This window comes from Ovis canadensis, chromosome 5, assembly GCF_042477335.2.
Source record: "Ovis canadensis isolate MfBH-ARS-UI-01 breed Bighorn chromosome 5, ARS-UI_OviCan_v2, whole genome shotgun sequence".
NCBI lineage: Eukaryota > Metazoa > Chordata > Mammalia > Artiodactyla > Bovidae > Ovis > Ovis canadensis.
The window spans coordinates 30,843,783-30,870,383 of NC_091249.1; the positions used below are offsets into that span (position 1 = coordinate 30,843,783).

At 52.2% G+C, this 26,601-nt stretch overlaps 2 protein-coding genes and 1 long non-coding RNA gene across 12 annotated transcripts; 2 read left to right on the plus strand and 1 right to left on the minus strand.

The window, feature by feature from the left end:
- Positions 1 to 671: 671 nt before the first annotated feature.
- LOC138441007 (uncharacterized) lies at positions 672 to 26,476 on the minus strand. Of its 5 annotated transcripts, none has more exons than XR_011257198.1 (7): positions 25,953 to 26,476; positions 25,599 to 25,833; positions 25,252 to 25,438; positions 23,743 to 23,929; positions 18,870 to 19,021; positions 13,179 to 13,326; positions 672 to 1,232 (listed from the first exon to the last, which is right to left on the minus strand). It is a non-coding gene; the product is annotated as an uncharacterized lncRNA (long non-coding RNA). The 5 variants fall into 5 exon arrangements; XR_011257200.1 differs by lacking the exon at positions 672 to 1,232 and adding an exon at positions 18,677 to 18,731 and having other exon boundaries at positions 12,822 to 13,326; XR_011257201.1 differs by lacking the exons at positions 672 to 1,232; positions 13,179 to 13,326 and adding exons at positions 15,329 to 15,574; positions 18,677 to 18,731.
- SLC25A23 (solute carrier family 25 member 23) lies at positions 1,088 to 15,340 on the plus strand. 6 transcript variants are annotated; one of them, XM_069591349.1, is made up of 11 exons: positions 1,088 to 1,885; positions 2,953 to 3,079; positions 3,642 to 3,729; positions 4,018 to 4,129; positions 5,124 to 5,282; positions 5,372 to 5,524; positions 5,721 to 5,828; positions 7,133 to 7,300; positions 12,246 to 12,396; positions 13,405 to 13,585; positions 13,895 to 15,340. In XM_069591349.1, exons 1-11 carry the CDS (start codon positions 1,730 to 1,732, stop codon positions 14,049 to 14,051), a joined length of 1,560 nt encoding a protein of 519 aa, XP_069447450.1. In that variant the 5' UTR covers positions 1,088 to 1,729; the 3' UTR covers positions 14,052 to 15,340. The 6 variants fall into 6 exon arrangements, with proteins under 6 accessions (XP_069447450.1, XP_069447453.1, XP_069447451.1 ...); XM_069591352.1 differs by having other exon boundaries at positions 13,943 to 15,340; XM_069591350.1 differs by having other exon boundaries at positions 14,209 to 15,340.
- Positions 17,775 to 25,502, plus strand: SLC25A41 (solute carrier family 25 member 41). Its single transcript, XM_069591357.1, has 7 exons — positions 17,775 to 18,016; positions 18,266 to 18,421; positions 18,942 to 19,094; positions 19,632 to 19,739; positions 23,590 to 23,757; positions 23,841 to 23,988; positions 25,058 to 25,502. The coding sequence occupies exons 1-7, from the start codon at positions 17,813 to 17,815 to the stop codon at positions 25,228 to 25,230; spliced, it is 1,110 nt and encodes a 369-aa protein (XP_069447458.1). The 5' UTR covers positions 17,775 to 17,812; the 3' UTR covers positions 25,231 to 25,502.
- Positions 26,477 to 26,601: the final 125 nt, after the last annotated feature.

Here is a 26,601-nt window from a genome sequence, read left to right on the forward strand (position 1 = left end):
GGAATCCCTGTTGAGACACATACCTATGAGGTGGAGGAAACAACCTTGCAGGAGGGACAGCTGCATAGAACTGAGGTCACTTGAGAGGGAGACCTGAGCACGCCTGCGTGGGGCACACTAACATAGAAGCACATCTGAGGGGGGCTCGTGTGTACTGAGGTCCACCTGTCAAGGATGCACCTGTGAGAAACCATTTGTTTGGGACATTTCCGTGCGAAAATACCTGTATCCCCCTGTGCTGTAGGGCACCTGCGAGGGCCATCTGTGAATGAAAACGTCTATGAGGAGACCCTCTATAAGAGGCTTTGTCTGGAACACACCTGTTAGGGCACACCTATCTGGGCATATTGCCAGGGAACTATATTGCCCTCTCGGCTGTATCTTTGGATAAAGGACGATGGTAATAAGCGACCCCATCCTGCGGACTCTAGAGTGAAGTGTTACGGTTAAGGGAAAATTAATCCCTTCCAGGTCATAGATCAACGATGGGTAAGAATCCCAAGTCTAGAGAAATCTCTGCTTTGCCCCTTCCTGGGCATATGAACTGGGGTGAGCGGCTTAACCTCCTATTTCCTCATCCGTGAAGTGCGAAAGCCAGTCCCACCTACGTTTCAGGGTTTTAGAGAAGACGACGCGAGAGGTGAATAAAAGACCAGGCTTGTGCAACGCAATGAATCAACGTTAGCTATTATTATTATTTGCTGTCAAAAGGCCTGGGGGCCCCTCCCCCTAATGGTGAATCGAGAAACTGCGCCCCAAACTAGTGGGAGGGACCTTCGGCAGGTGCACAGAGCGCGACAGACTGGGGGCCCGCCTTCAGTTACGCGGTCCTTATCCCCAACCGTGCCTGGGACTCCTCCCCAGGCAAGTCCGGAGAGAGCAATTTTCTCGGTGTCCGGATCAGGTCGGGGCCCCTTTAAGACTTCCTGGAGAGCCCGGAGCCGCGGGGCCGAAGGCTGCCCGGGGTCAGAGGGGAGGCCCCGCCTAGGTGGGTGGGAGAGGCGGGACGGGCGGGCGCAGCTTTTGCGGCTCTGGCCAATAGGAAACCGACTTTGCAGCCGCCTGGCGCGTTGATCTTCCGTTTCCCAGGCTGAGTGGAACCGAGAAAGGAGGCGCACGGGCGGGATGACAGCACGGCTAGATATTGTGCTTCAGAGGCCGCGTAGGGAATGTAATTGGAACGGGCGTGCTGTTGCAGGCCTAGATGGCGCGGAGTTGGTCCATGAGAACGTCTAGGAAAAAAGAGAACTTTAGTTCCTGATGAAAATTAGTAGAGGCAGGAGGTCAAGTGGAAAGGGATTACGTAACCCAATCCTGGAGATCTCCTTACCTCGCCTCCTTGGGCAGAGGGTAAACTGAGGCACGTAGAAAGGAGCTACGAAACCAGACCTGAGATATTGCTCTCTCCAGCCACTCCATTTCCAGAATGAATGTGGTGCTCCCTAGGTTGTGCTGATACCGGGACATCCCTGACCGCCCCCCACCAGCTCCGCCCTCAGCCCCCTCCCCCCCAAAGCGGGTCGGGGGAGGAGAAGCAAGTTCTGGCGCGGGCGGCGACGGCTAGCAGTCACCGCCTCCTACAAGTGCCGGAGCCCGGCAGGCAGCGCAGAGGCTGCGGTGGCAGTGGCCGCGGAGCTGGCCCTGCAGAGCCCCGGGGGGGGAGGGGGAGCCGTCAAGCCCCCGCTGAGGCCGCCGCTGCCGGGCCTCCCCTCCCCCCCGGGCTGGCGCCATGCGGGGGGGCCCGGGCGAGGCCGAGCGGCGTCAGCGCTGGGGTCGCCTCTTCGAAGAGCTGGACAGTAACAAGGATGGTCGCGTGGACATCCGCGAGTTGCGCCAGGGACTGGCCCGGCTGGGCGGGGGCGATCCGGACCGCGGCGCCCAACAGGTACCCCCGCTGGGATACCCCTCCTGATGCGCGGCGCTGGGCCCAGTTGGCGCCTGGTAATCTGAGCCCCTGAATGGAGCGCCAGGAGTCGCCCGTGACAGCCTGTGCTGGACTCCAGGACCCGTGCCTAGCTTGAGCGTCCCTGTCTCTTTGCCCGTGCCCGCCCGTGTCCGGGCCTGACGGGATCGCTCAAGACAGGACCACCGAGGCCCCAGGCCTGCAGTTCAGGCTGCCAAACCCAGCCCCCTCCTCCCTCTGGGTGGAGGATGTCTGCCAGGGAATGGGGCCACGTGCACTTTACTGCCCACTGCCCGGGACACACCCTCCTCTGAACTCTTTGCACAACCCAGAGACATGGCCTGCACCCACCTACGGGAAACATGCTCTCCCTTCCCTCCTACCCGGCTCTGGGCACCCACTACTCTCCCAGGCAGCTGCCCCAGACTCTCTGTTTACATTCCCTTCCCTGTCCTTTCTAAGACTTGGCTCAATGCCCCAAGTTTTCCCAGCCAAGGACCCAATCCTATCTGAGGCTGCCCTCCGCTGGGGATGCTCCTATCCAAGCAGGAACTTGACCCCAATCCCTCTACATCTGAAGACTCAAATGCCACTGGACTGTCTCCATAGCACCCTGAAACCTCCAATCACCCTCCCACTCTACAGATGGGCAAACAGAGGCCCAGTGGATGCTCAGTGTGGTTGTGTCCTTGCCACCACATTGCCCAGTGCTGTCTCCAGTGAGAGCTCTTGAAACTGCCATGCAGACAAGTTTTTAGAAGAGACAGCTGGAAGGACAGGCTTGCAGAAACAAGAGCCCAAGTCCACCTATCTACTTCCCAGCTCTGTAACTTTGGGCAAGTTACTTGACCTTGACGAGCCTCATTTTGCTCGCCAAGAAAGTTGGACGACTGCTGTCCACCTCACAGACCTACCATGGCCTTGGGCATCTTGTTGAGGGGAGAGCCGATGGCAGACTGATGGGCCCAGGCTCCTGGGACATAAGCTTGTTATGCCCTACATTGTGGGAGCAGCTTAGAGGAGCTCCCTCTGACCTTTCTCCCTGCCAGGGCATCGCCCCTGAGGGTGGCACTGACCCAGATGGCGGCCTTGACCTGGAGGAGTTTATCCTCTACCTGCAGGAGCGGGAACAGCGCCTTCTACTTCTGTTCCACAGTCTGGACCGGAATCAAGATGGTAAGGCCCAGGGATGGGGCTGTGGGGCCCTTGGAGACCCCAATGGGGTTAGAACTGGCAGTGCCAGGAGGAAGCGGGGAGGGCCGCTTCTCCGTGATGACTCACAGGCTATTTCGGGAGCTCTCCTCACCCTCAGCTAGGTGGTTCTGGGCCCAGCTGGCCTATCCCACCTCCTTTTCCTAACGGGGTGGGACCCTATTATTTATAAGTCTTATTATTTGTGGCGCAAAGATTCCCCTCCCCACATTGCTCCTGGATTCCCTGTGAGACAGAGCCACCCCCATCGCATTTTCTGGATGTCCAATGTGGCCTCAACTCCCTGTGGCATGGGGACCCCAATAATTACCCCTGGACTTAATCCTTCATTCATTCAGCAAATGCAAGTCCCTCTCAATATGAACCAATTCCACCTCTCTGATCCCAGTGGGTCAAGGGCCCCTCCCCACAACCCTGCCACACACTTCACCTTGGGTTTCTGTGTGCCCTGGTCTTGTTAGACATCCCCAGTCCAAGCTATTCTGGTCCTCTGACTCGAGGTCCCCTCCTCGGGTCCCCTCCCCAGGTCAGATTGACGTCTCTGAGATCCAACAGAGTTTCCGAGCCCTGGGCATTTCCATTTCGCTGGAACAGGCAGAGAAAATCCTGCACAGGTGAGTAGCTGGGTCCACAATCCCAGGTAACTCAGATCTCCAAGACCCCCTTAGCCACCTCAAGCCTCTGAACCCTGGACGCAATCCCAGGGAGGGAGTGGAGCTGAGATCTTGGGCCATTTGCTTTCCCGCTCGTAGCCTCAGTGTGCCCCTCTGTAAAATGGGGGGCCTTGCAGTGCCAAGGAGCTCTGTCTCCTCCCCAAACCAACTAGAATCTCTCACCTCCCTCAACTCACCTCCCTGCCCCAGGCACTGATTCTGTCCCACCTGTGCCCCTCCCCCCACCAGCATGGACCGTGATGGCACCATGACCATTGACTGGCAGGAGTGGCGTGACCACTTCCTGTTGCATTCGCTGGAGAACGTGGAAGATGTGCTGTATTTCTGGAAGCATTCCACGGTGAGGTGGGGGTGACGATCCCAGCCTGATGGTTGGGACCTCTCTTCCCCATGGCATAGGGGCAGGAGCTGGATCAGCACTCTAGTGGGAGGAGCCACTGGGAGCAGCCTGAGTGTGAGGTTCTGCTCTCCGCTTCCTTCATCTGGGGCTCTGGGACTGATGGGAGCTGATGGGAGCCCTTTAGACTTACTGCAGGGCTTTGGGGAGGTAGGCAAGGGAGGGCTCACCAGATGGGGCCTCTGGTCTCCCACCCTCTACCCACGCAGCTCTCCTTCTGCTGGTTTCTAGTTCTGCCCAATAAAGAATTCTGCTGCTGAAAAGACAAGTTAGGAAGCCACTGTTTTTGGAGGGTCTGATGAGATCCATTAGAAATTGAGGGAAGAAGTGCTCTGGATTGTCATTTCTGGGGAGGGAATCCCTGAGTGATGCTTCTGATAGGATCTGATGGCACCTGGAGGGGATCCATCCTTGGGATCTGCTGAGAATCTCTTGAGAGATCCAGAGATTCCCACCCTGGGAGACCTATGAGGGTCTTGGTTAAGAAGTCCACAAGTGAAGATGCTAGAAGACAGATGATCTCTGTGGGAGAGACCCCTGGGGATCAGGGGGAGACCCCAGGAGAGAGCCACTGGGCTCCTGATATGGGGAGCCCCTGGTAGGATCTTGTGTGGCCCTGGAGGAATCTTCTGGAATCCTTATGTGAGAGACCCTTGGGTGGAATCCTGCCTAGGGATTTCATTAGCCCTGGAGGGATCTTTATGGAGCAGAGGCTTGAATAGGAGGCTTTGATGGGATTTGGTGGAGGTCCCCAGGAAGGACATTACCTCTCATGGAGACTGCGGGGCTAGGTCGGGTAGGGATCCGAGAGAGATCTCTTGGATTGGTGGACTCTCTGGGTATCCTGGAATTCATGGCGGAGACACCCCAGTTTAGAGCAGAGTCACCTCTCCCCAGCCTCAGTGGGTCATGACACCCCCAGCCTCTGCATCCCCAGGTCCTGGACATTGGCGAGTGCCTCACTGTCCCAGATGAGTTCTCGGAGCAGGAGAAACTGACTGGCATGTGGTGGAAGCAGCTGGTGGCGGGCGCAGTGGCGGGGGCTGTGTCCCGGACAGGCACAGCCCCTCTGGACCGCCTCAAGGTCTTCATGCAGGTGAGAGGCCCCTGAGAGACCCACCCCCTCCTTTCCCAGGCCTGGACCTCTGGAAGGGACCCCAAAGCCACCTGTCTCCCCCCACCCAGGTCCACGCCTCCAAGACCAACCGGCTGAACATCCTGGGGGGCCTTTGGAGCATGATCCAAGAGGGGGGCGTGCGCTCCCTGTGGCGTGGCAACGGGATTAATGTGCTCAAGATTGCACCTGAGTCGGCAATCAAGTTCATGGCCTATGAGCAGGTGGGGGCAGGTGTGGGGAGGCATGGACTGTAGACATGGGGTCTGCAGGATTGGCCTGGGAGTGGGGGAATGTCTGCGGGTCCCTGGGAGTGGGCATCTGCTCCCCTACGGGTCGCCCCCAGCAGGGCAGCAGAGGGGAAGTTCAAGCCCACGGAAGGCTAAGCCCTGAGGTCCCGCCACCTCTGTGTCTCCTCAGATCAAGCGGGCCATCCGGGGGCAACAGGAGACGCTGCATGTGCAGGAGCGCTTTGTGGCTGGCTCCCTGGCTGGCGCCACAGCCCAGACCATCATCTACCCCATGGAGGTGAGGAGCAGCCCTGGCAGAGACCTCGTGGCACTGTGGGAGGTCTGCAATCACCATTTCACTCCAAGGTGTGAAGTGGGATGATCCACTTCACGTTGATCCACTAAGCAATGGGTGATCACTTTGTCTCTTCCTGATTCAGACTCATTACAGCAGTGCTGTTTCTTGTGTAGCTGGTCTGGGCATCACAGATTGACATGTGATTTCTGGGGACAGTAGTGGTTTGTTGGTTTGTTGTTCAGTCGCTCAGCTCAGTCATATCTGACTCTGCGACCCCGTGCACTGAAGCACACCAGGCTTCCCTGTCCTTCACTATCTCCAGTTTGCTCAAACTCATGTCCATTGAGTCAATGATGCCATCCAACCATCTCATGCTCTGGATGAGAAGGGCCCCCTTCTCCTCCTGCCCTCAGTCATTCCCAGCATCAGGGTCTTTTCCAGTGAGTCAATTCTTCACATCAGGTGGCCAAAGTACTGGAGCTTCAGCATCAGTCCTTGCAATGAATAATCAGGGTTGATTTCCTCCAGGATTGGCTGGTTTGATCAGTGTTGGTTTAACTGTTTAAATAACAGTTGCGGGGGCCAGCCATTGATGGATATGCCTCTTCTAAGGATCCTGGTTTCCAGGATGCTTGTCCCCAAGGGAATCATTTCCAAGTGAAACCGTTTTTGGAGAAATCATTTCAAGTTTCAGGTTGTACCAGGCATCAGTTAGGATTGAGTGATAGAAAACCTAAATCACATAAATGAAGTCCAGAGGTGAGCAGTCCAGGGATGGTATAGTGGCTTCAGAATGTTGGAGAACAAGACTCTATCTTGTTCTACCACCTCAGCATGTGGCACCCTCCTTATGGACCAAAATGGCTGCTTGTGCTCCAGTTACAACATCCACATTCCAGCCAAGAAGGAAAAACAAAGGAAGGCACAGCTCCCTGACCTTAAGGATGCTTTCTGACAGCCTTGTATCCTTCTTCACCTTCATCGGCTAGGACTCAGTCACATGGCCACACACCTAGGGAAGCTGAGAAATGTAGTCTATATTTCTAGAGGCTGTGTGCTTGCTGAAAATAACAGATTCTATTGCTAAGGGTGAAGATAACAAGATATTGGGAGACGGTTAGCAGTGGGTGCCACATGCAACCTTAACAGTTTGTCGGTATAGAGTTTGGAGGCAGAAGATAGATTCTAGAGCAAGTGATTCTTTTAATTCAGTTATTCTCAGGGTGTCTCCACCCAGCTGTCTTCATTCCTGGATGTTGTGATTCCAAAGGCAGCTTTTCCAGGGATAATCAGGTTCTCCCCAGGTGCTGAAGACACGGCTGACCCTTCGCCGGACGGGCCAGTACAAGGGGCTGCTGGACTGTGCGTGGCAGATCCTGGAGAGAGAAGGGCCCCGTGCCTTCTACCGTGGCTACCTGCCCAACGTTCTGGGTATCATCCCCTATGCGGGCATCGACCTGGCCGTCTATGAGGTCTGTGGCACTCCCTTCTCTGGGGTCTACTCTCCCTGGGGTCTGAATCAGTTGACCTCCATAGCTACAGGTGGAGAAGCAAAGCACCATGGGCCATGGGATCCTGGGGAACCTTTCCAGGCATTGCATCCCCACCCCTTGCGACTCTTCCACTTCCTACCACAAGAACCTTCCATCTGTAGTTTGGTCTTCCCAGGTCTCAGGACACGTGAAAGTTGGGGACCACTCCAGCTCAGAAAATCAAGGGAGCAGGCAAAGATGAACTTCAAAGATGCCCATCTCCTCCCTTCAAACACGCCTCTACCTCCAAGCTAATGTTATCTTTAAGGCCTGCCCATTTCAGTGTCCATCGTCATGATAAAATCCACACCCCATGGTCAGCATCTTGGGACATTTATCAGGAAAGGAAGGAGCTGGGAGTTTTTGCCGTTTCTCTTCCAGGGGCCTCATCCATTGCTTCTCCCTTCTCCTGGCAGGATCACCAGGTTCTCCCAATTACCACAGAAGTCCCCAGGCATCCCTGCCCCAATGTTTGTATCCAGCCCAGCTCCCTGGGTGGGCAACCTGTCCAGTTGCCAACTCAAAAGGGCCCTGGGCTTGGCTGAATGCTTTGCTGTTGCCATCTTGAATTTGTTTTCTTTTTCTTTCTTTCTTTCTTTTTGGCTGCACTGGGTCTTCATTGCTGCACTCAGGCCTTCTCTAGCTGTGGCATGCCAGGGCTACTGTCTAGTTGCGGCGCACAAGTTTCTCACTGCGGTGGCTTCTCTTGTTGCAGAGCGCAGGCTCTAGGGTGCGTGGGTTTCGGGGGTTATGGCACTTGGGCTCTAGATCTCAGGATCAGTAGCTGTGGCTCACGGGCTTAGTTGCCCTGTGACATGTGGGATCTTCCCGGACCAGGGATCAAACTCATGTCCTTTGCACTGGCAGGTGGGTTCTTAACCTCTGGACCACCAGGAAAGTCCCATCTTAAAATTTTCAGTAATCTTTGAACAGGGGACCTCCCTTATTTTTATTTCCCACTGGGTCCCACAAATGACATAGCTGGTCCTGATCTGAGATCCCCCATACATGCCAACCCTACCTGCCCTGCCAGCACCCAGCGTCTACATAGCCAAATGAGATAAAGCTTCATTCATTCGCTCATTCGTTTGTTGGTTTAGCAACTGTTTCCTAAGCATCCATCAGTGCCTGGCACTGTGCTGGCTGCTGCATCCAAGGTTGTTGTTCAGTTGCCAAATCGACTCTCTGTGACCCCATGGACTGCAGCACACCAAGCTTCCCTGTCCTTCACTATCTCCCTGAGTTTGCTCAAACTCACGTCCATTGAGTCAGTGATACCATCCAACCATCTCATCCTCTGTCACCCCCTTCTCCTCTTGCCCTCCATCTTTCCCAGCATCAGGGTCTTTTCCAGTGAATCAGCTCTTTGCATCAGGTGGCCAAAGTATGGGAGCTTCAGCATCAGTCCTTCCAATGCATGCATTCAAAGAGTACAACATAATTCTTGTGCTCCTGGGATGCCCCTCCAGTGAACAAAGAAGGCAGTAAACCAGCAAATAAATAGTTTCAGATCGTGGAAAGTTCTCAGAAGACAACAAAGAGAATGTGTAATCAAAAGTAGCTGTGGGCAGGAGTGGGGCATTGCTGGGAGTGCCTCTGAGAGGTGGTGATGGAGTGATGTGCTGAATATATATCAAAAGAGAGTGTGAACAAAGCAGAGGGCACAGCCAATGCCAAGGGCCAGACACAGGAATGAATTTGGTCTCTTGAAGAAGTGAAAGTCTCTTTTTTTTCTATTACAGCTTATTACAATATATAGAATGTAGTTCCCTGTGCTATACAGTAGAACCGTGTTGTTTATTTTATATACTGTAGTTTGTATCTATGGGACTTCCCTGTAGCTCAGATGGTAAAGAATCTGCCTGCAGTGCAGGAGACCTGTGTCCGATCCCTGGATCAGGAAGATCCCTTGGAGAAGGAAATGGCAACTCGCTCCGGAATTCTCTTGCGGAGAATTCCACAGACAGAGGAGCCTGGTGGGCTACAGTCCATGGGGTCGCAAAAAGTCAGAAACGACTGAGCTACTGACACACACAGTTTGTATCTGCTAATCCCAGACTCCAAAATTATCCCTCCCCCTTCACTTTTCCCTTTTGGCAACCGTAAGTTTTTTCTGCATCTGGAGCCTTGTTTCTGTTTCGTAGATAAGTTCATTTGTATAGTATTTTAGACTCCACATACAAGTGATATCATATGCTATCTGCCTTTCCCTGTCTGACTTACTTCACTTAGTAGGATCATCTCTAGGTCCATCCCTGTTGCTGGAAATGGCATTATTTCATCCTTTTTTATGGCTATTAGTCCATTGTACCATCTTACATGGTACTTATTTAAGTAAGTACTTATATGGTCAGTGGACATTTAAGTTGTTGCCCTGTCTCAACTATTGTGAATAGTGGTACATGTATCTTTTCAAATTATAGTTTTGTCCAGATATATGCCCAGGAGTGGGATTGCTGCATCAAATGGCAGCTCTATTTTTTTAAGGAACCTCCATACTGTATTTCACAGTAGCTGTACCAATTTATATTCCCTCCAAAAGTGTAGGAGGGTTCCCTTTTCTCGACACCCTCTCCAGCATTTACTATTTGTAGACTCTTTAATGATGGCCAGTCTGACCAGTGTGAGGTGATACCTCACTGTAGTTTTGATTTACATTTCTCCAATAATTAGCAACATTGAGCATCTTTTCACATTCTCATGGGCCATCTAAATGTCTTCTTTGGAGAAATGTCTTTTTAGGTCTTCTGCCCATTTTTTGATTAGATTTGTTGGTTGTTTTGCTGTTGAAGAGTGGAAGTCCTAAGTGGCCGGACGGAGCTGACATAGCAAGGACTCAAAGATCACGAGTTTGGGTTTCTCCCAAAGGTGATAGGAAGCCATTAAGACTCCTGAGCAGAAATAAGACACAACCTTATTTCATTCATTCTTCACCCTAAAAGGGATTTCAGAGGTCTAAGTAGTTTGAGAAGCCCTCTTGACATTTCAAGATTTTAATTAGTCTCTTAAAGACTCTAAGAAGTCCTGCAGAAACACGATTTACTCTTTTTTAAGTACAGTGTTGGCCATACTTATCCAAGTATCAAAACCTCTTTTTAACATGACTGTTCTTAAAAACTCATTAAACACCTAGTTGGCTAATGCAGCTCTAGCCCCAAAGTCAGTATAGTAAACACTTCTAATTTGCCCCTTCCACACCCAGACCAGACATCACCAATCCATTACCACACTTGAGTCTCTCTCAGCACAGTTCTGGGAAGCCATTAGCAATGGATTAAGATTGACTCAGGAAATGCAACCGATGAGCCTTTCCAGTCCCAAGGTCAGAAAAAAGATCCTGGACTTTTTTTTTTTTTCCGAGGCCTCACAGAAGGCTTCGGAAGGGATTGGCCAAGAGCATAGCTCTGGACTTGGAGGTGACTCTGAATGCTGTCACCTTTATCTTGTGGCTTTGGGCAAGTAACTTCCCTTGAGCCTCAGTTTCTCATCAGTGAAATGGGGATAGTAATTGTTATTTAGTCATATCAGTCATGTCTGACTCCTTGCAACTCTACGGTCTGTAGCCTGCCAGGTTCTCTGTCCATGGAATTTTCCAGGCAAGAATATTGGAGTGGATTGCCATTTCCTCTTCCAGGGGGCCTTCCCGACCCAGGGATCAAACCCACGTTTCCTGATTGGCAGGGGGATTCTTTACTGAGCCACCAGAGAAACCCATAAAATAGATCTGCTGCTGCTGCTAAGTCGCTTCAGTCGTGTCCGACTCTGTGCGACCCCAGAGACGGCAGCCCACCAGGCTCCCCCGTCCCTGGGATTCTCTAGGCAAGAACACTAGAGTGGGTTGCCATTTCCTTCTCCAATGCATGAAAGTGAAAGTGAAGTCGCTCAGTCGTGTCCGATTCTTAGCGACCCCACGGACTGCAGCCCACCAGGCTTCTCTGTCCATGGGATTTTCCAGGCAAGAGTACTGGAGTGGGGTGCCATTGACTTCTCCATTAAAATAGGTCTAATTGGGCTAAAATCAAGGTGTCGGCAAGGCTTCTTTCCTTTAGGAGGCTCTAGGAGAATCCATTTCCTTAGATTTTCCAGTTTCTGATGGCCCACGTTCATTGGCTCGTGGCCCCCTTCTCCATCTTTAAGGTCAGCAACATAGCCTCTTCCCCCACCTCATGTCTCTCCCGTGTCTGTTTCTGTCATCACATCTCCTTCTCTGACTTTTAGAAGGCGACATGTGATGACATCAGGCCCACTTGAAAGCTCTAGCATAATCTCCCACCTCCGGATCTTTAACTTGATCCTATTTGCAAAGTCCCTTTTGCCAAGGAAGGTATCCTATTCACAGATTCCAGGGATTAGGGCAGGAACAATAGGGGGGCCATTATTCCACATACCAGAGAGGGTCTGTGTGAGTGCGCACAGTTGCATCTGACTCTTGGCAATCCCATGGACTGTAGCCCACCAGGCTCCTCTGCCATGGGATTTTCCAGTCAAGAGTACTGGAATGGGTAGCCATTCCCTTCTCCCCAGAATCTTCCCCACCCAGGGATCAAACTCAAGTCTCCAATATTGCAGGCAAATCCTTTACCATCTGAGTCATCAGGGAAGCCCAGAAAGAGTCTAGGTGAGGTTTTTTTTTGTTTGTTTTTTGGCCCCATGGTGCAGCAGGCATGTGGGATCTTAGTTCCCCGACTAGGGATGGAATCCAGGCCCCCTACATTAGAAGTGCTCAATCTTAACCACCAGACCACCAGGGAAGTCCCCTTTAGGTGAGGTCTAAGCAAAAGCCCGCTTGGCTAAGACCAACTATCACAGAATACAGAAGCCAGCCAGCAGGGTCCTGGTGTCACCTAGCTCCAACCCACCCTCCTTCCTTCTCCACCCCTCCCAGACCCTGAAGAACCAGTGGCTCCAGCAGTATAGCCACGACTCAGCTGACCCGGGCATCCTCGTCCTCCTGGCCTGTGGCACCATCTCCAGCACGTGCGGCCAGATAGCCAGCTACCCACTGGCCCTGGTCCGGACCCGCATGCAGGCCCAAGGTGAGGCCTGGGTGGGACAAGGAGACAGGGAAGGTCTCACAACTCGGGCCCATCTCCCCATCCCCCAGCTCTTCCTCCTGAGAAGGCAGAGTCCCAGGCTGGGATCCTCCTGGAATTTGGATTGGCCTTGACTCAAGCCCTGACTTTTCTCTGGGCCTCAGTTTACCCTTTTGTGACACTGGAATGGGAGCCCTTTATCCTAAGCAGGAGGACAGACACAGTCAGTACTGGGTGAGCATCCCAGCGATCTCAGTTGGGAGGCAAGCTTTCTGGGCTGGTTCTCTGAGTTCTAATTTGCAAGGCTGGGTTATAGCCAGACCAGGGAGCAACAGGGCCAGGCTACAGGCTACAGTTGTTCTATTGTGTTTCTCTGGATTGGTTTTTGAGGTTATTTTTCTTTTTTCTCCCCCCCTACTATCCCTCAATTTTTTTTTTTTTTTTGAGAATTTCTATGGGGATTTTAGCATTTGTGTGTTGGGATTTTTGCCAGGGGTTATCTACACGTAACACATATATAGTCTCCCAACCCTCAAAGGGCTTCCAGGCTGGAGAGGAAGGTGCTGAATAAATCATCCCAAAATTAAGTATGGATTTAGGGTTGAATGAAGGGGAGGGGAAAAAAGCCAGACTCAGACTTGGGGCACCAAGGAGGGCTCCCCTGAAGAGCTGGTTTGGGATGGAGAATGGAAGGATGAGTCAGAGTTTAGCTGAGAGAAGGAAGGGATGGAGCTCCAGGAAGAGGACACTTCTGTGCCCTCTCCCACCTCCCCCTCCACACATACCTGCTCTGCTTCTCATCATCCCCAAATGGGGCCCTCCAGATTGGGGTGAAAAGTTGAGCAGCCAAGTCCAAGGCCAGTAGAAGCCCCAACGTGGAGTAGTAGGTTCCACTGTTAGTCCCTCTTGCTGCAATGACCACCTGGCCCAGCCCTGGTGGGGGTGGTGGGGAAAGAGGGGGAAATGAGAGGAGGACCTCTGGCCTTACCTGACCTCCCCACCCCTCCCCAGCCTCCATTGAGGGAGCCCCCCAGCTCTCCATGCTGGGTCTCCTCCGTCACATCTTATCCCAGGAGGGCGTGCGGGGCCTCTACCGGGGCATTGCCCCCAACTTCATGAAGGTTATCCCTGCTGTGAGCATCTCCTATGTGGTCTACGAGAACATGAAGCAGGCCCTGGGGGTCACGTCCAGGTGAGGGACCCAGAACCTACCCCTGCACCCCCAGATCCCTCACCTCAATCATGATGTCCCCCCACACCTGGGCCACTGGAGACCGACAAGACAGCCAGTGGATCCCAGGTCCTCCCCCCACCCTACCATTCAAACCACAGGATCCCCATACTCCAGCCACTGGATCCCACGTTTCCCTGTCCCCTCACCCCCGTACTGAGTGCTGGACCTCCATGTCTTAACCACTGGATCCCCCACAAGCCAGCTAATGGATCCTGACACCCCAACCACAGCAGCACCTACCCAGTATCTAACTGCCCCCCCCACCAGCTGCCTCAGGCACCGGATCCAGTGTCCTCAGGCAGTGCTGGATCCTAGATCCCCAGCCCTAGACTGGCGGATCCTAGATCCTCTGCTTCAAGTCCTGGATCTCCAAGCTCAACCACTGGACTCTGGATCTCAAGAAACCTCAGCCACGGTATCCTGACAATGCGAGGCCTAGATCCTGGGACCCCATCCACTGGATCCTGAATCTTCTCCCTCTAACCACTGGATTCCTGAATCCCTTTACCTCAACACAGGGTCCCAGATCCTGCTGCTTCAGCTCCCCAATTCCCACATTTCAAGCATCATTCCCTCAACAGCCCCAACCATGGACTCCAGATTCCCAAGCCCTCATCTGCCAGATCCTCACTCCTCAAACCACATTCTCGAGAACCCGATGGCAGAGGAGCGGTTCCAGGTGACTACAACTGTAGGACCCCAGATCTCTGCATTGCAGGCACTGGACATTGAAACTTCACCCATAAGAGGCGGACCCTGCCACCTCTAGGCACTGGGTGCCAACCCCTTAACCCCTGATCTCTGACCTGAACCCTCCCAGGCACTGGACCTTGAAAACCCAGAGCCCCCAGCTAGCTCCCACTAGGCCAGTCAGCACCCTGGATCCCACACACCCCTGTTCCAGACACATACCAGAGACCTTCCCCCATGGCACAAACCCCACAGTCTATGGAGCCTGCAGGAAGCCCAGGTCCCAGGCTCCCAGCTTGAAAACCTACAGGATGTGCCCACAGTCCTGACACAGCTGACGCTGGCAAGGGGAGGAGACATCCCTCCCAGGCCCTGCAGAGATGCTGGACCCCCAGCTCCCTAGCATGGACATGCCCCTAGGCCTGGGGCAGGGCCAGGGTGGGGGGAAGGGCGTGCTCAAATGCTCCTCCAGCACTCTGTTGGCCTCACACCCTCTTCCCACCTATAGGCTGATCACAATCCCCAGAGCCTGGCTCCCTCTCTCTTAGGGCCGGCAAGCAGGCAATCTGAAGCTGGGAACACATGAAGGGGACCCCACACGCACACACACCCCAGCACTGCCAGCCCCTCCCCAGGCTTCAGAGTTGGAAACCAAGGATGCAAAACAAAGCCCCAACCCCCTAAGCCTCCAAATTCACTCCAGGTCTATTTTTCTACCAGAGAGGAGTTGACAAACCCATCCCCCCTACTTACCCCAGCCCCCCACCCTGTACATTCTGCACTTTATATTTGGATGCTGAGCTTAGTATCACTGGGGAACCCCTCTCTCCATTCCTTCCAAGTCCTTGGGGAACCCCATTCAAGGACTGTGAAAGAGGAACTGGGATGTTTGGGGGATGGGAGGACCCACTCCCCTAATGCTTCCACCTCCTCCACCTACACTGCGCCCCATCTCCCTGCCTGTGCCCTGCCTGTGTGTGTTATTTCGAAAGAAAAGAACAAAGGAATACATTTTCTAAGCTCTTTCATTGTGGTTTTTACTGAAAGGGGGTGGGTGGATATGGGAGCACCTCTAACTATTCACAGGGAAGACACATGGGTTGTCATCCATCATTCACGGAGACCAGGAAATGACTCCATGAGCCTCAGTTTCCACATCCATAAAGTGGGTGCAGGGGCAAGTCCACATTCAAGAGCCCTCCTAATTTGTCCTGTATGTTTTTCTAATTACACAAGTGTGTCCTTTTCCTTGGGCTGCTGTAAAAAGTTATCAAAAACAAGGGGCTTAAAACAACAAGAAAATAAATATTTTTCTATTGTGGTACAATACACGTTACATAAAATTTACCCTTTTAACCAATTTTAAGTGTTCAGTTCTATGACATTAAGTACATTATATTGTCATGCAAGCATCCCCACCATCCATCTCAAGGACTTTCTCATCTTCCCAAACTGAAACTCTGTCCCCATTAAACACTCACTCCCCATCCCCTACCCCAGCCCCTGGGCCCACCATCTACTTCCTGTCTCCAGATTTGACTCCTCTGGGACCTCCTAGAACTGGAATCACGCAATTATTTGCCCTTTTCCGTCTGGTTTATTTCACTGGGCATCTTGTCCTCAAGGTTCATCCATGTTGTAGCAGGTGTTAGAATCTCCTTCCTTCTGAAGGCTGAGTAATATTCTATTTTAGCGCTTCCCTAGTGGCTCAGTGGTAAAGAATCCACCTGCCAGGAGATGCAGGTTCGATCCCAGCAGGAACCTGCAGGAGACGCAGGTTCGATCCCTGGGTCGGGAAGATCCCTTGAAGAAGGAAATGGCAAAGCCCACTCTAGTATTCTTGCCTGGGAAATCCCACGGACAGAGGAGCCTGGCCGGCTACAGTCCGTGGGGTGGCAAAAGTGTGGGGCACGACTTAGTGACTAAACAACGACAACAGCAAGGGTGGTCGAGGAGAAGGTAATGTTTGAAGAAAGAGTTTTAAATGGTGAGGGAGGGAGCCATGGGGATGCCTAGGGAAACAGCATCTCAGGCAGAGGGCACAGCAGGTGCAAAGGTCCCCGGGCAGCATCATGCCTGGTGTGTTGGAGGAACAGCGAGGAGGCCTATTTGCAGCAGAGTGAGCAAGTAGGAGAGAGGGAGAAGGGGAGGGCCGGGAGGGGATGGGGCAAGTAGAGCAGGACTTTGTGGGCTGCGAGAAGGACTTGGGCGGGTAGGTGGAAGCCCTGGAGGGCTGTGCAACAGAGGAGGGGTGGGCCCTGACTCAGGTACTCATGCGCGCCCTCTGGTGGCTGCTGCAGGGAAGACAGACTAAACCGTTAGGTCTGGAGCAGGGGGAACAGGGGTGCAGGCCACTGCGCTGGTCCAAGTAAGTGACAAGGGGCTGGACCAAGGTGGTAGCCATGTACATGATAAGAAGCAGTCAGATTCTCGATATACTTTGAAGATTAAGCCCACGGGATGTAGTGACAGACTGCACAAGAGAGAAAAGGAGGAATCAAGGATGACATCGTGGGTTTTGATCAGACAATTTGGACAATGGAGATGCTCCCAACAAAGACCCTCACTGGATCCTATTGACAATGCTGTGCGGTAGAGTCAGTCATGACTTCCGATCTCCAGATGGGGAAACTGCCGCTCCGAGAAGTAAAGCAGGTACCCCAAGGGCACACAGCAAGAAGAGTCTGAGATGGAATCCAAACTCAGGGCCATCTGACTCCAAACCTATGCCCGTGTCACTTCAGGGACTGACGGTGTGTGTCTCTCTCAGAACTCTAAAGGCTTCCCCTTCTCCCCCACTTCCATCTCCTGTTGACGTGACAATGAAAGGCAGTGTGTCAGTTTCCTGTGGCTGCTGTAGCAAAAGACCACGAACTCAGTGGCTTAAAACAACACATTGTTGTGGAGGTCAGAAGCCTGACATGGAGCTCACTGGGCTAAAATTAAGCTGTCAGCAAGACTGGCCCCTTCTGGAAGCTCCAGGGGAGAATCAGCTGACTGGCCTTTTCCAGCTTCTAAAAAGACCACCTGCATTCCATGGCTCGTGGCCTTCTTCCTCGCGTCCTCAAAGTCAGCAACAGCCTGAGGAGTCTTTCTCACCTCCAATCCCTCTAACGCTGACCCTTCTGTCTCCCTTTTCCCTGTTGAAGAACTTGCAAGATTACACTGAGCCCCTATGGTGAATTCAGAGTCATCTTTCCATCTCCTCATCAGTTGATTAATAATCTGAATTCTACCTGCAAATCTAACCCACTCCCTCTCCCTTATATTGCCATGTAACATAACACATTCATGGGTTTAGAGCGATTGGGATCTGGACCTCTGGTGGGGTGGGGAGACACTCACTCTGTCTGCCATATGCAGTGAGGTCACAAGGACCACTGTGACCTCATCATCCCCTGGGACCCAAATTTACAAAGCACCCCTCCCACACAGTTGCTGGATGGGCCAACCTCTGGCCAGAGATTTGAACCTGAGTGTCCTGACCCTCCAGCTATGATGGGAGCCCAACCAGAGCAAGCTCAGAAGCCCAGCTCACGGGTCCGGACCCTGTTTAAGAGGGTCAAGGCCTTCTTCACCAAAACCGGTCCCCCACCCCCACCCCCAGCCCCCTCCCGGAACCTGGGCTGTACCCACGTGTACGGGTACGTGTTTGGGCACCTGGGGGAGAGAGAACCGGAGCATCCCCCATCGCAGCAGGTGAGCTTGGCAACTACAGGCCCTGAAGAACCTGCAGCTGGAACTGTAGAGGGAGCAGGTCACCCTACCGGCCCGCTCTGGATGCCCCACTCCCCTCCAGGCCAGCCTGGGTGGAATGCCACCTGGAAGCTGTGGGGACCAGGGCAAGCCTTGGACTGAAGCCAAGGGGGAGGGGAGGTTCTAGAGATGTGTCAGGAAAAGGACCTCCAGCCTGAATGAGTGTGGGTAGGAGCTGGGTCTGTCCTGCAGGTTCTGGACACAGGGGAGCAGCTGATGGTCCCCGTGGATGTCCTGGAAGTGGATAACGAGGGAGCCTTGTGGAAGTTCCTCCTCTCGGGAGCCATGGCTGGGGCAGTGTCTCGCACGGGCACAGCCCCTCTGGACCGTGCCAAGGTGTACATGCAGGTGTGTGGGGACTATGGCGCTGGGACCATTGGGCTGGGGATGGATGGAAGTGGAGCTGATGGAGTTCAGGGAGGGGGTGAGAATGTAAATCAGAAAGAGGGACAAGGGTAGGGTTGGGAGTGGAGCTGGAGTTAGAAGGGGCAGGACTTCCCCAGCAGTCCGACAGTGGTTAGGACTCTGCGCTCCCACTGTAGGAGGCACGGGTTTGATCCCTGGTCAGGGCTTGCTAGGTGGCGCTAGTGGTAAAGAACCCACCTGCCAATGCAGGAGACATGAGATGTGGGTTCAATCCCTGGGTTGGGAAGCTCCCCTGGAGAAAGAAATGGCAACCTGCTTCAGTATTCTTGCCTGGAGAATCCCATGGACAGCTGGTGGGCTATAATCCATAGGGTTGCAAAGTGTCAGACATGACTGAAGCGACTTAGCAGGGAACGAATATCCCACATACCAAAAGATGGGGGCTGAATGGAGATGAGGTGAAGGGCTCCTCAGAGGGCTGACGCGGGCTCCATATTTCCAGGTCTACTCCTCCAAGAAGAATTTCATGAATCTGCTGGGAGGTCTCCGGAGCCTGATCCAGGAAGGGGGCATCCGTTCACTCTGGAGGGGCAACGGTATCAACGTGCTCAAGATTGCCCCGGAGTACGCCATCAAGTTCTCTGTCTTCGAACAGGTAGGGGGGAGGGGATGATCTGCTTTCCCCAGCCCCACCCTCAAGCCGTCACCTCTCTGGTACCCACGACCCCCTAAAGCTCAGATTTTTATCCAAAACATACTTAAAATTTTTTTTTTTTACTTATTTATTTTTGGTGGCACTGGGTCTTCGTTGCTGTGCCTGGGCTTTCTCTAGTAGCGGCGAGTGGAGGCTCCTCTTTGCTTTCTCTAGTTGTGGTGTGCAGACTGCTCATTTCAGTGGCTTCTCTTACTGCAGAGTAAGGGCTGTAGGGCTCTTGTTGCAGAGTAAGCCCCATCTAGGGCACGGGGCTTCAGTAGTTGCGGTGCCTGGGCTTAGTTGCCCCGAGGCACGTGGGATCTTCCCACATCAGGGATCAACCCACGTCTCCTGCCCTGGCAGGCAAATTCTTTACCACTGAGCCACCAGAGAAGCCCCCAAGGCATATTTTAGTTCTCCAGGTCCCACACCTCTTCCCCTGGGTGAGTTTCAGGAAGGAAAGGAGGCTAGTTCTCACATTCCTCTCTCCCATCCCAGTGTAAAAACTACTTCTGTGGAGTGCACGAGTCCCCACCCTTTCAGGAACGTCTCCTCGCTGGCTCTCTAGCTGTGGCCACTTCCCAGACGCTCATCAACCCCATGGAGGTAAGAGTATCTGCCCTACAGAAGATGAAGTAAGATGATTGGGTGGCAGCTGCTAGGGCTTCCTCCTTCCCTGCCCCCTCCTCCTCTTTATCGTAAGACACATACCAAAGTTGTATTCCAGATGGCTTACACAGTCATCTCAACACTATTTACTGAATGGGTCCTCTCCTCTCCATCACCAATGACAAAAGATGCCACCTCTGTCCTTTACTAACGTCTTATATGCACGCGTGCTCAGTTGCTTCAGTCGTGTCCGACTCCTTGCAACCCCAAGGACTGTAGCCTGCCAGGATCCTATGTCCGTGGGGATTCTCCAGGCAAGAATACTTGGTGGGGGGAGATCCCCCTCCAAGGGATCTTCCCGACCCAGGGACCGAACCTGCAGCTCCTGCACTGCAGGTGGACTCTTTGCTGCTGAGCCACTGGGGAAGCCCCAAATTCCTATATGTCTTGGTATGTTTGTTTTGGTGGGGTTTGTTTGTTCTGTTTTGTTGCCGTTTCACCTGACACATGGGATCTTTAGTTTCCCCACCAGAGATGGAACCTGTGCCCCCTGCAGTGAAAGCTGGACCACTGGACCACCAGGGAGGTCCCTGGGTTTACTTCTGACCTTTCTCTTCTTGGGTTCAATCCCTGAGTCAGGAAGATCCCCTGGAGAAGGGAATGGCAACCCACTCCAGTATTCTTGCCTGAAGAATCCCCATGGACAGAGAAGCCTGGTGGGCTACAGCCCATGAGGTCGCAGAGAGTGGGACATGACTGAGCAACTAACACTTTCACTTTTTCTCTTCTGATCACTTGGGTTCTCTTCATGCACTTCTAATTCTCTTAAATTTTAAATGATCTAATTTTTTTTTAATGAGTAGACTTTATTTCGTAGCAGTTTTAGGTTTACAGAAAAATTAGGTAAAAAGGGCAAGAGCATGCCTATATATCTTGGCTTACATACGAAGTTTCCGCTATCATTAACAACTTGAATCTGGGTGGTACATTGGTTACAACTGATGAGCCCATATTGATACATTATTATTAACTAAAGCCCATGGTTGACATCAGGGTTCACCCTTGGCGTTGTGGCTCGCTAAGGGTTTTGACAAACGTATGACATGCAGCCACCGTAACAGTGTCACGCAGAAAAGTTCCACTGCCCTAGTAAGCACCTCTCCCTCCTTCCTCCAGCCCCTAACACCCACTGATCATGTTACTGCCTATGTAGTTTTGCCCCCTTTTTTTCTTTTGGCGGCACCCCGTGGCATATGTTCAACAAGGTATTTAAACCCTCACCCCCTGCACTGGATTAGGGTCTTAACCACTGGACACCCAGGGAAGTCCCAGGCTTGATATTATGTCTCATTATTCTCCCTTCTTTACTAGTTTTTCAGGCTATTCTCTATTGATTTTTTTTTTTTTCCTTTTAAAATGTTAGAAGTAATCTGCCTTGTTCAGAAAACAAAACCACACACTGGTATTCGTTTTTTACTCATTGACTCTAAACTCAGATGAGTTTAGAGATTATTGTCATCTGGTGGCTCAGATAGTAAAGAATCTCCCTGCAATACAGGAGATCCAAGTTTGATCCCTGGGTTGGGAAGATCCCCTGGAGGAAGCAATGGCAACCCACTCAAATATTCTTGCCTGGAGAATTTCATGGACAGAAGAGCCTGGCAGACTACAGTCCATGGGGTTGCAAAGTCAGACATGACTGAGCGACTAACATTTTCATTTTCACTTTCTATACAATATTGGGTCTACATATCCAAGAATGCATCCATTTGGTCAAGTCTCCTTTGTCGTCCCCTAAACAGTCTTTTAAAGCTTTCTTTTTTTTTTCCTTTTATTTATTTATTTATTTATTTTTTTAGTTTTTTATTTTTTAAATTTTAAAATCTTTAATTCTTACATGCTTTCCCAAAAGCTTTCTTCATATAATTCTTGCCCTTGTCTGGTTGAGTTTCTTCGTATTTTTATTTTTGAAGTATAGTTGATTTATAGTGTTGTGTTAATTTCTCCTGTATGGCAAGGTGACTCAGTCATACATATACAATCTTTAATAAATATATTAATGAAAAAATATATCTTTTCCATTAGGACTTATTAAAGGATATTGAATATAGTTCCCTGTGCTATACAGTAGAAGTAGAACCTTCTTTACCATTCTATATATAATAGTTTGCATCTGTGAAGTGTTTTTATTTTGATGGCTACATAACAAATCACCACACTCAAGAGCTTTTAAAATGATACAGATTTATTATCCCATTGTTTCCCTGGGTCATGTCTGGGCACTGGCTAGTCGGGTCCTCAGTTCAGGATTTGATCAGGTGGAAATCAAGGTGTCAGTCAGTTGGGCAACCAATGAACCCATCTGAGGCTTGGGTGTCCTCTGCCAAACTCCCTGGTTGTTACCAGCATTCAGGTTCTTATGGTTGTAGGACTGAGAGTCCTCAACTCGCGCCCTGTGTTCCCTGCCCTGTGGTCCTCTCCATAACAGTTTGTTTGAGACCAACCCTAGGGAACTCCCTGATGGTCTAATGGTTAGGATTCCACACTTTTTTCACTGCCATGGGCCTGAGTTCAGTCTCTGGTTGGGGAACTAAGATCCTGAGAGAGAAGCATGGCCAACATATAAAAAACCAATCCAAGAGTGTTTCCGATCCTTCAGTCTCTTCTTCAGACTCTTTTAAAGGGCTCACCTGATTGAGTCAGGCCCACTCAGGATGATTTCTCTTGATTAACTTAAGTCAACTGGTGACACAGGAAGCTCACCTCTGTGATAACCGAGATGGATGGGATGGGGGGCAGGTGGGAGGGAGATCCAAGAGGGAGGGAATATATGTACATGTAAAGCTGATTCACTTCATTGTACAACAGAAACTAAGGCAACATTGTAAAGCAATTATATGCCAATTTAAAAAGCCTAAAAAATAAATAAAGTTAACTGGTTAGGGGTTTTATTATATCTGCAAAATCCCTCTGCCTTTGTCCTTTGTGTACCGTGAACCAAGAGTCACAGTCCATCAGGCTCACAGGTATAGACCATTTTCAAGGGCAAAGGGAGGCCATTAAACAGAGCATGTGTATAAGGGGGACAGGAACCATGGGGACCACCTGAGAACTTTGCCTACCACACACAGTGTGCTGTCTTTTGCTCAACTGTTGAGTTGCCAACATTTTCATTTTATGAAATGTTGGGCATTTCATAAAAACTCCAGTTTCTGGCTTCTTTGGGAAAACTGGCAGATCTGCCTACCTGGGGTCCAGGTAGGGCGAGTTTGGCTGGGTTAGGGCCGCTGCAGACCCCACCCAGCTCAAATCACTTCTCTCATCCTCTTTTGTAGTTTTATTTATTTTCTTGGCTGTATCTCACATCACGCAGGATCTTAGTTCCCCATGCGTTCATGTTAAGTCGCTTCAGTTGTGTCTGACTCTGTGCGACCCCATGGATTGTAGTCCACCCGGCTCTTCTGTCCTTGGGATTCTCCAGGCAAGAATACTGAAGCAGGTTGCCATTTCCTTCTCCAGGGGATCTTCCTGACCCAGGGACTGAACCTGCATCTGTTATGTCTCCTGTGTTGACAGCCAGGTGCTTTACCACTAGCACCACCTGGGTAGCCCCCTTAGTTCCCCAACCAGGAATCAAACCTGTGCCCACTGCAGTGGAAGCATGGAGCCTTAACCACTGAACTGCTGAGGAAGTCCCTCCCTCACCCTTTGGGTTGAGAGTACTTACAGGCCAAGGCAGCTGGGTTTGAAACCCAGCCATGTGCATTCTTGAGCAGTTGCCTCCTGTGCTGGGGAGTCATTGAGGCGATTAGCTCAAATAAGCTGTCTTACTCCTCATCCTCCCCAGGTGCTGAAGACGCGGCTGACCCTGCGCCGGACTGGCCAGTACAAGGGGCTGCTGGACTGTGCCAGGCAGATCCTGGAACAGGAGGGCACCCGTGCCCTTTACCGTGGGTACCTCCCCAACATGCTTGGCATCATCCCGTATGCCTGCACCGACCTGGCCGTCTATGAGGTGTGGGTCCTGCAGAGGGGTTGGCAGGGGTGGTGTGAACCCAGGCCCATGGAGAGCTTCCTCCTGGCCTTCTTCTCTCCTAGATGCTCAAGTGTCTCTGGCTGAAATCAGGCAGGGACATGAAGGACCCTAGTGGCTTGGTCAGTCTGTCGTCTGTGACACTGTCCACCACCTGTGGACAGATGGCGAGTTACCCGCTGACTTTGGTGCGCACCAGGATGCAAGCCCAAGGTCAGCTTGGCCCTTTTAGCAACCTCGCATACCACCACCCCTTGCGTCTACTCTCTGAACTTTCTCATCACCCCCCAAACACACACACAAACTGACTCCCAGACACTCCATATCTGATCCTGGCCATCTCTGCTGACCCCTGAACCCACCCAAACTTACACTTACCCCAAACCTGATCCCAGTCCCTTCAATCAACCCTACATATCACTAAAATGAACACCCAGCTCCCAAAGGACTCCCACAAACCCTGAATATGACTCAGGCCCCCATACTGATCTCAAGACATATAGTTCCCAAATGACCTCCAACTTGTCCAAATCAGACTCAGGCCACACCTGGCGCCAAAAGGCAAATCATTCCTAAATATTCAAAAACTGACACTTAGACATTCCCAAACTCATAACCACCTCCCCCAATATCCTGGGAACTCCCCAAATGTGCCTCCCACAAATGGGCTCTCAAACCCCTAAACAAATCCTCAAATACCCAAAGAGGTTCTTAGCTTACCACCCTCAGCTTGAAAATGTCCCCAAACTACCCCTTAGCACACTGCAAAGCTCTAGCAGATCTTTGTTGTTGTTAGTTGCTAAGTTGTGCCTGACTCTTTGTGATCCCATGGACTGCAGCCTGCCAGGCTTCCGTGTCCTTCACTATCTCCTGGAGTTTGCTCAAACTCATGTCTATTGAGTCAGTGATGCCATCCAACCATCTTAGCCTCTGTTGCCTCCTCCTCCTTCCACCCTCAATCTTTCCCAGCATCAGGGTCTTTTCCAATGAGTTGGTCAATGTACTGGAGCTTCAGCTTTAGCATCAGTCCTTCCAATGAATATTGAAGTTGCAATGTTTTCTAAGATGTTCCCTAAAACAAATCCTGAAAATTCCTCACTCTCCGTAAACTGACCAATTTCCTCTAAAAGGCTTTCAAGCTTCTTTTCAACTAACACCCCAGACCCTCTGCTCCTGGCTTCAGTCCCCATCTCCCAACATTCCAGCGCCCGACCCTCCACCCCCGCCCCTTGATGCCAAGTCATCTCTGGCCCAGGTCCTGAGCTTGCCTCTGTCCCCACAGACACTGTGGAGGGTTCAAACCCCACCATGTGTGGAGTCTTCCGGAGAATCCTGGCCCAGCAGGGCTGGCCAGGGCTGTACCGAGGCATGACCCCCACATTACTGAAGGTGTTGCCTGCAGGCGGCATCAGCTACGTGGTGTATGAAGCCATGAAGAAGACCCTGGGAGTATAAGCAGTGAACTAGGCGACATACCCTGGGCAGAAATGGAGGGGAAGATCCAGTGTCTCCTGGCCCCAAAGGGCCTTCCAGGCTCGGGACCGAAGGCAGACTTTTCAGGAGAAGCAGGCTGGTTGCCTGGGTCAGAAGATTCCTGGTGCCTCCTCCCCTGGGTGCAGCCTGGGACTAGTCTGGACTCCAGTTTGGCTTGCTACGACTTGTCCTGGTTCCAGGGCAAAAGGGTGAACGTGGAGACAATGAGGAATAAACAGATGGTTTCTGCTGGCCATGTCTGGAATATCTGGGTTCAGGAGGGCAGCTGGGGATCTGGATACCTGGGTCCTGTGGAGGGTGGGGGGAGGAGGGAGGAAGGGCGGGAGTACCTTGGGCGTCTTAGTCTTGAACGGGAATTGGAAGCCTGGAAGACGCCTAGGTCCAGAAGATAAACTGAGGGCCTAGATCAGAGCTTGGAGCTCGGATCCAAGGACCTTATGTGAAGCTGGTGTAGGGTGTCGAATTAAGAGTCTAGGATCCCTCGGTGCTGGGAGGAAATCTAGACCCTTGAGTTGGCAGGAGAGCTGGTTCCATTTCTGGAAGAGAAGTAAGCACTCGAGATCCCTGGATGGAAAGAGGAGAGGGTATGAGAGGATCCCTGAGTTTCCTCTTGCTTTGGGGGCCACCCCACCCCCGGAAGCACCCGTCTCCAAGGCCTCAAGCAGGCCACGTGCCTGGCTTACCCGGCCGGCGTCCGGGGACTCTAACCCAGACGTCAGGCCTGAATTCCTGCAGCCGGTGGCCAATGCCCACGTCGGCTGCCATTCAATCCGGTTCCGGCTAATCCCCTCCCGGCTTCTGGTGGCTGACTCCGCCCCAATGCAGCGGCGCTTCCACTAGCTCCCACCAAAACGGGGCACCTCCATTTCCTTCATTGTCATTTGCCTAGGGTGAGGTCAGTCACCTTACACCCTCCCCCGCCACTCAGCCATTGGCTTAGATGACGGGACTAGAAAAGGATTCTGGTTAACGCTAAAGTAACTCAGTCCTAACGCAAGCGCATCACACCGACCTCGCCAGAGATTGGCTTAAATTAATTGCCAATCTCTGTAAAGACCGCCTTCCGTGTGTACCCATTGGCTTGCGTACACGACGATCTCACTGGACGCCCACCCAGACCGTTCAAAGAAGTCTTTCGCCAGACTCCTCCTTCCTGTCCGCTTGACTCTTAGGAGCCGTCAATCCGGTTCAGAAGCCGCCCCGCGATTCTGGAACTCCCGCTTCATTGGGCCTTCGGCCGCCCCCGTCACCTCAATTTGCCCGCCCAAAGCCGTCAGCCCGCAGCCCATTGCCTCCCAGAGCTGTCGATCTCGCGGTACCTCCCGCCCGCTG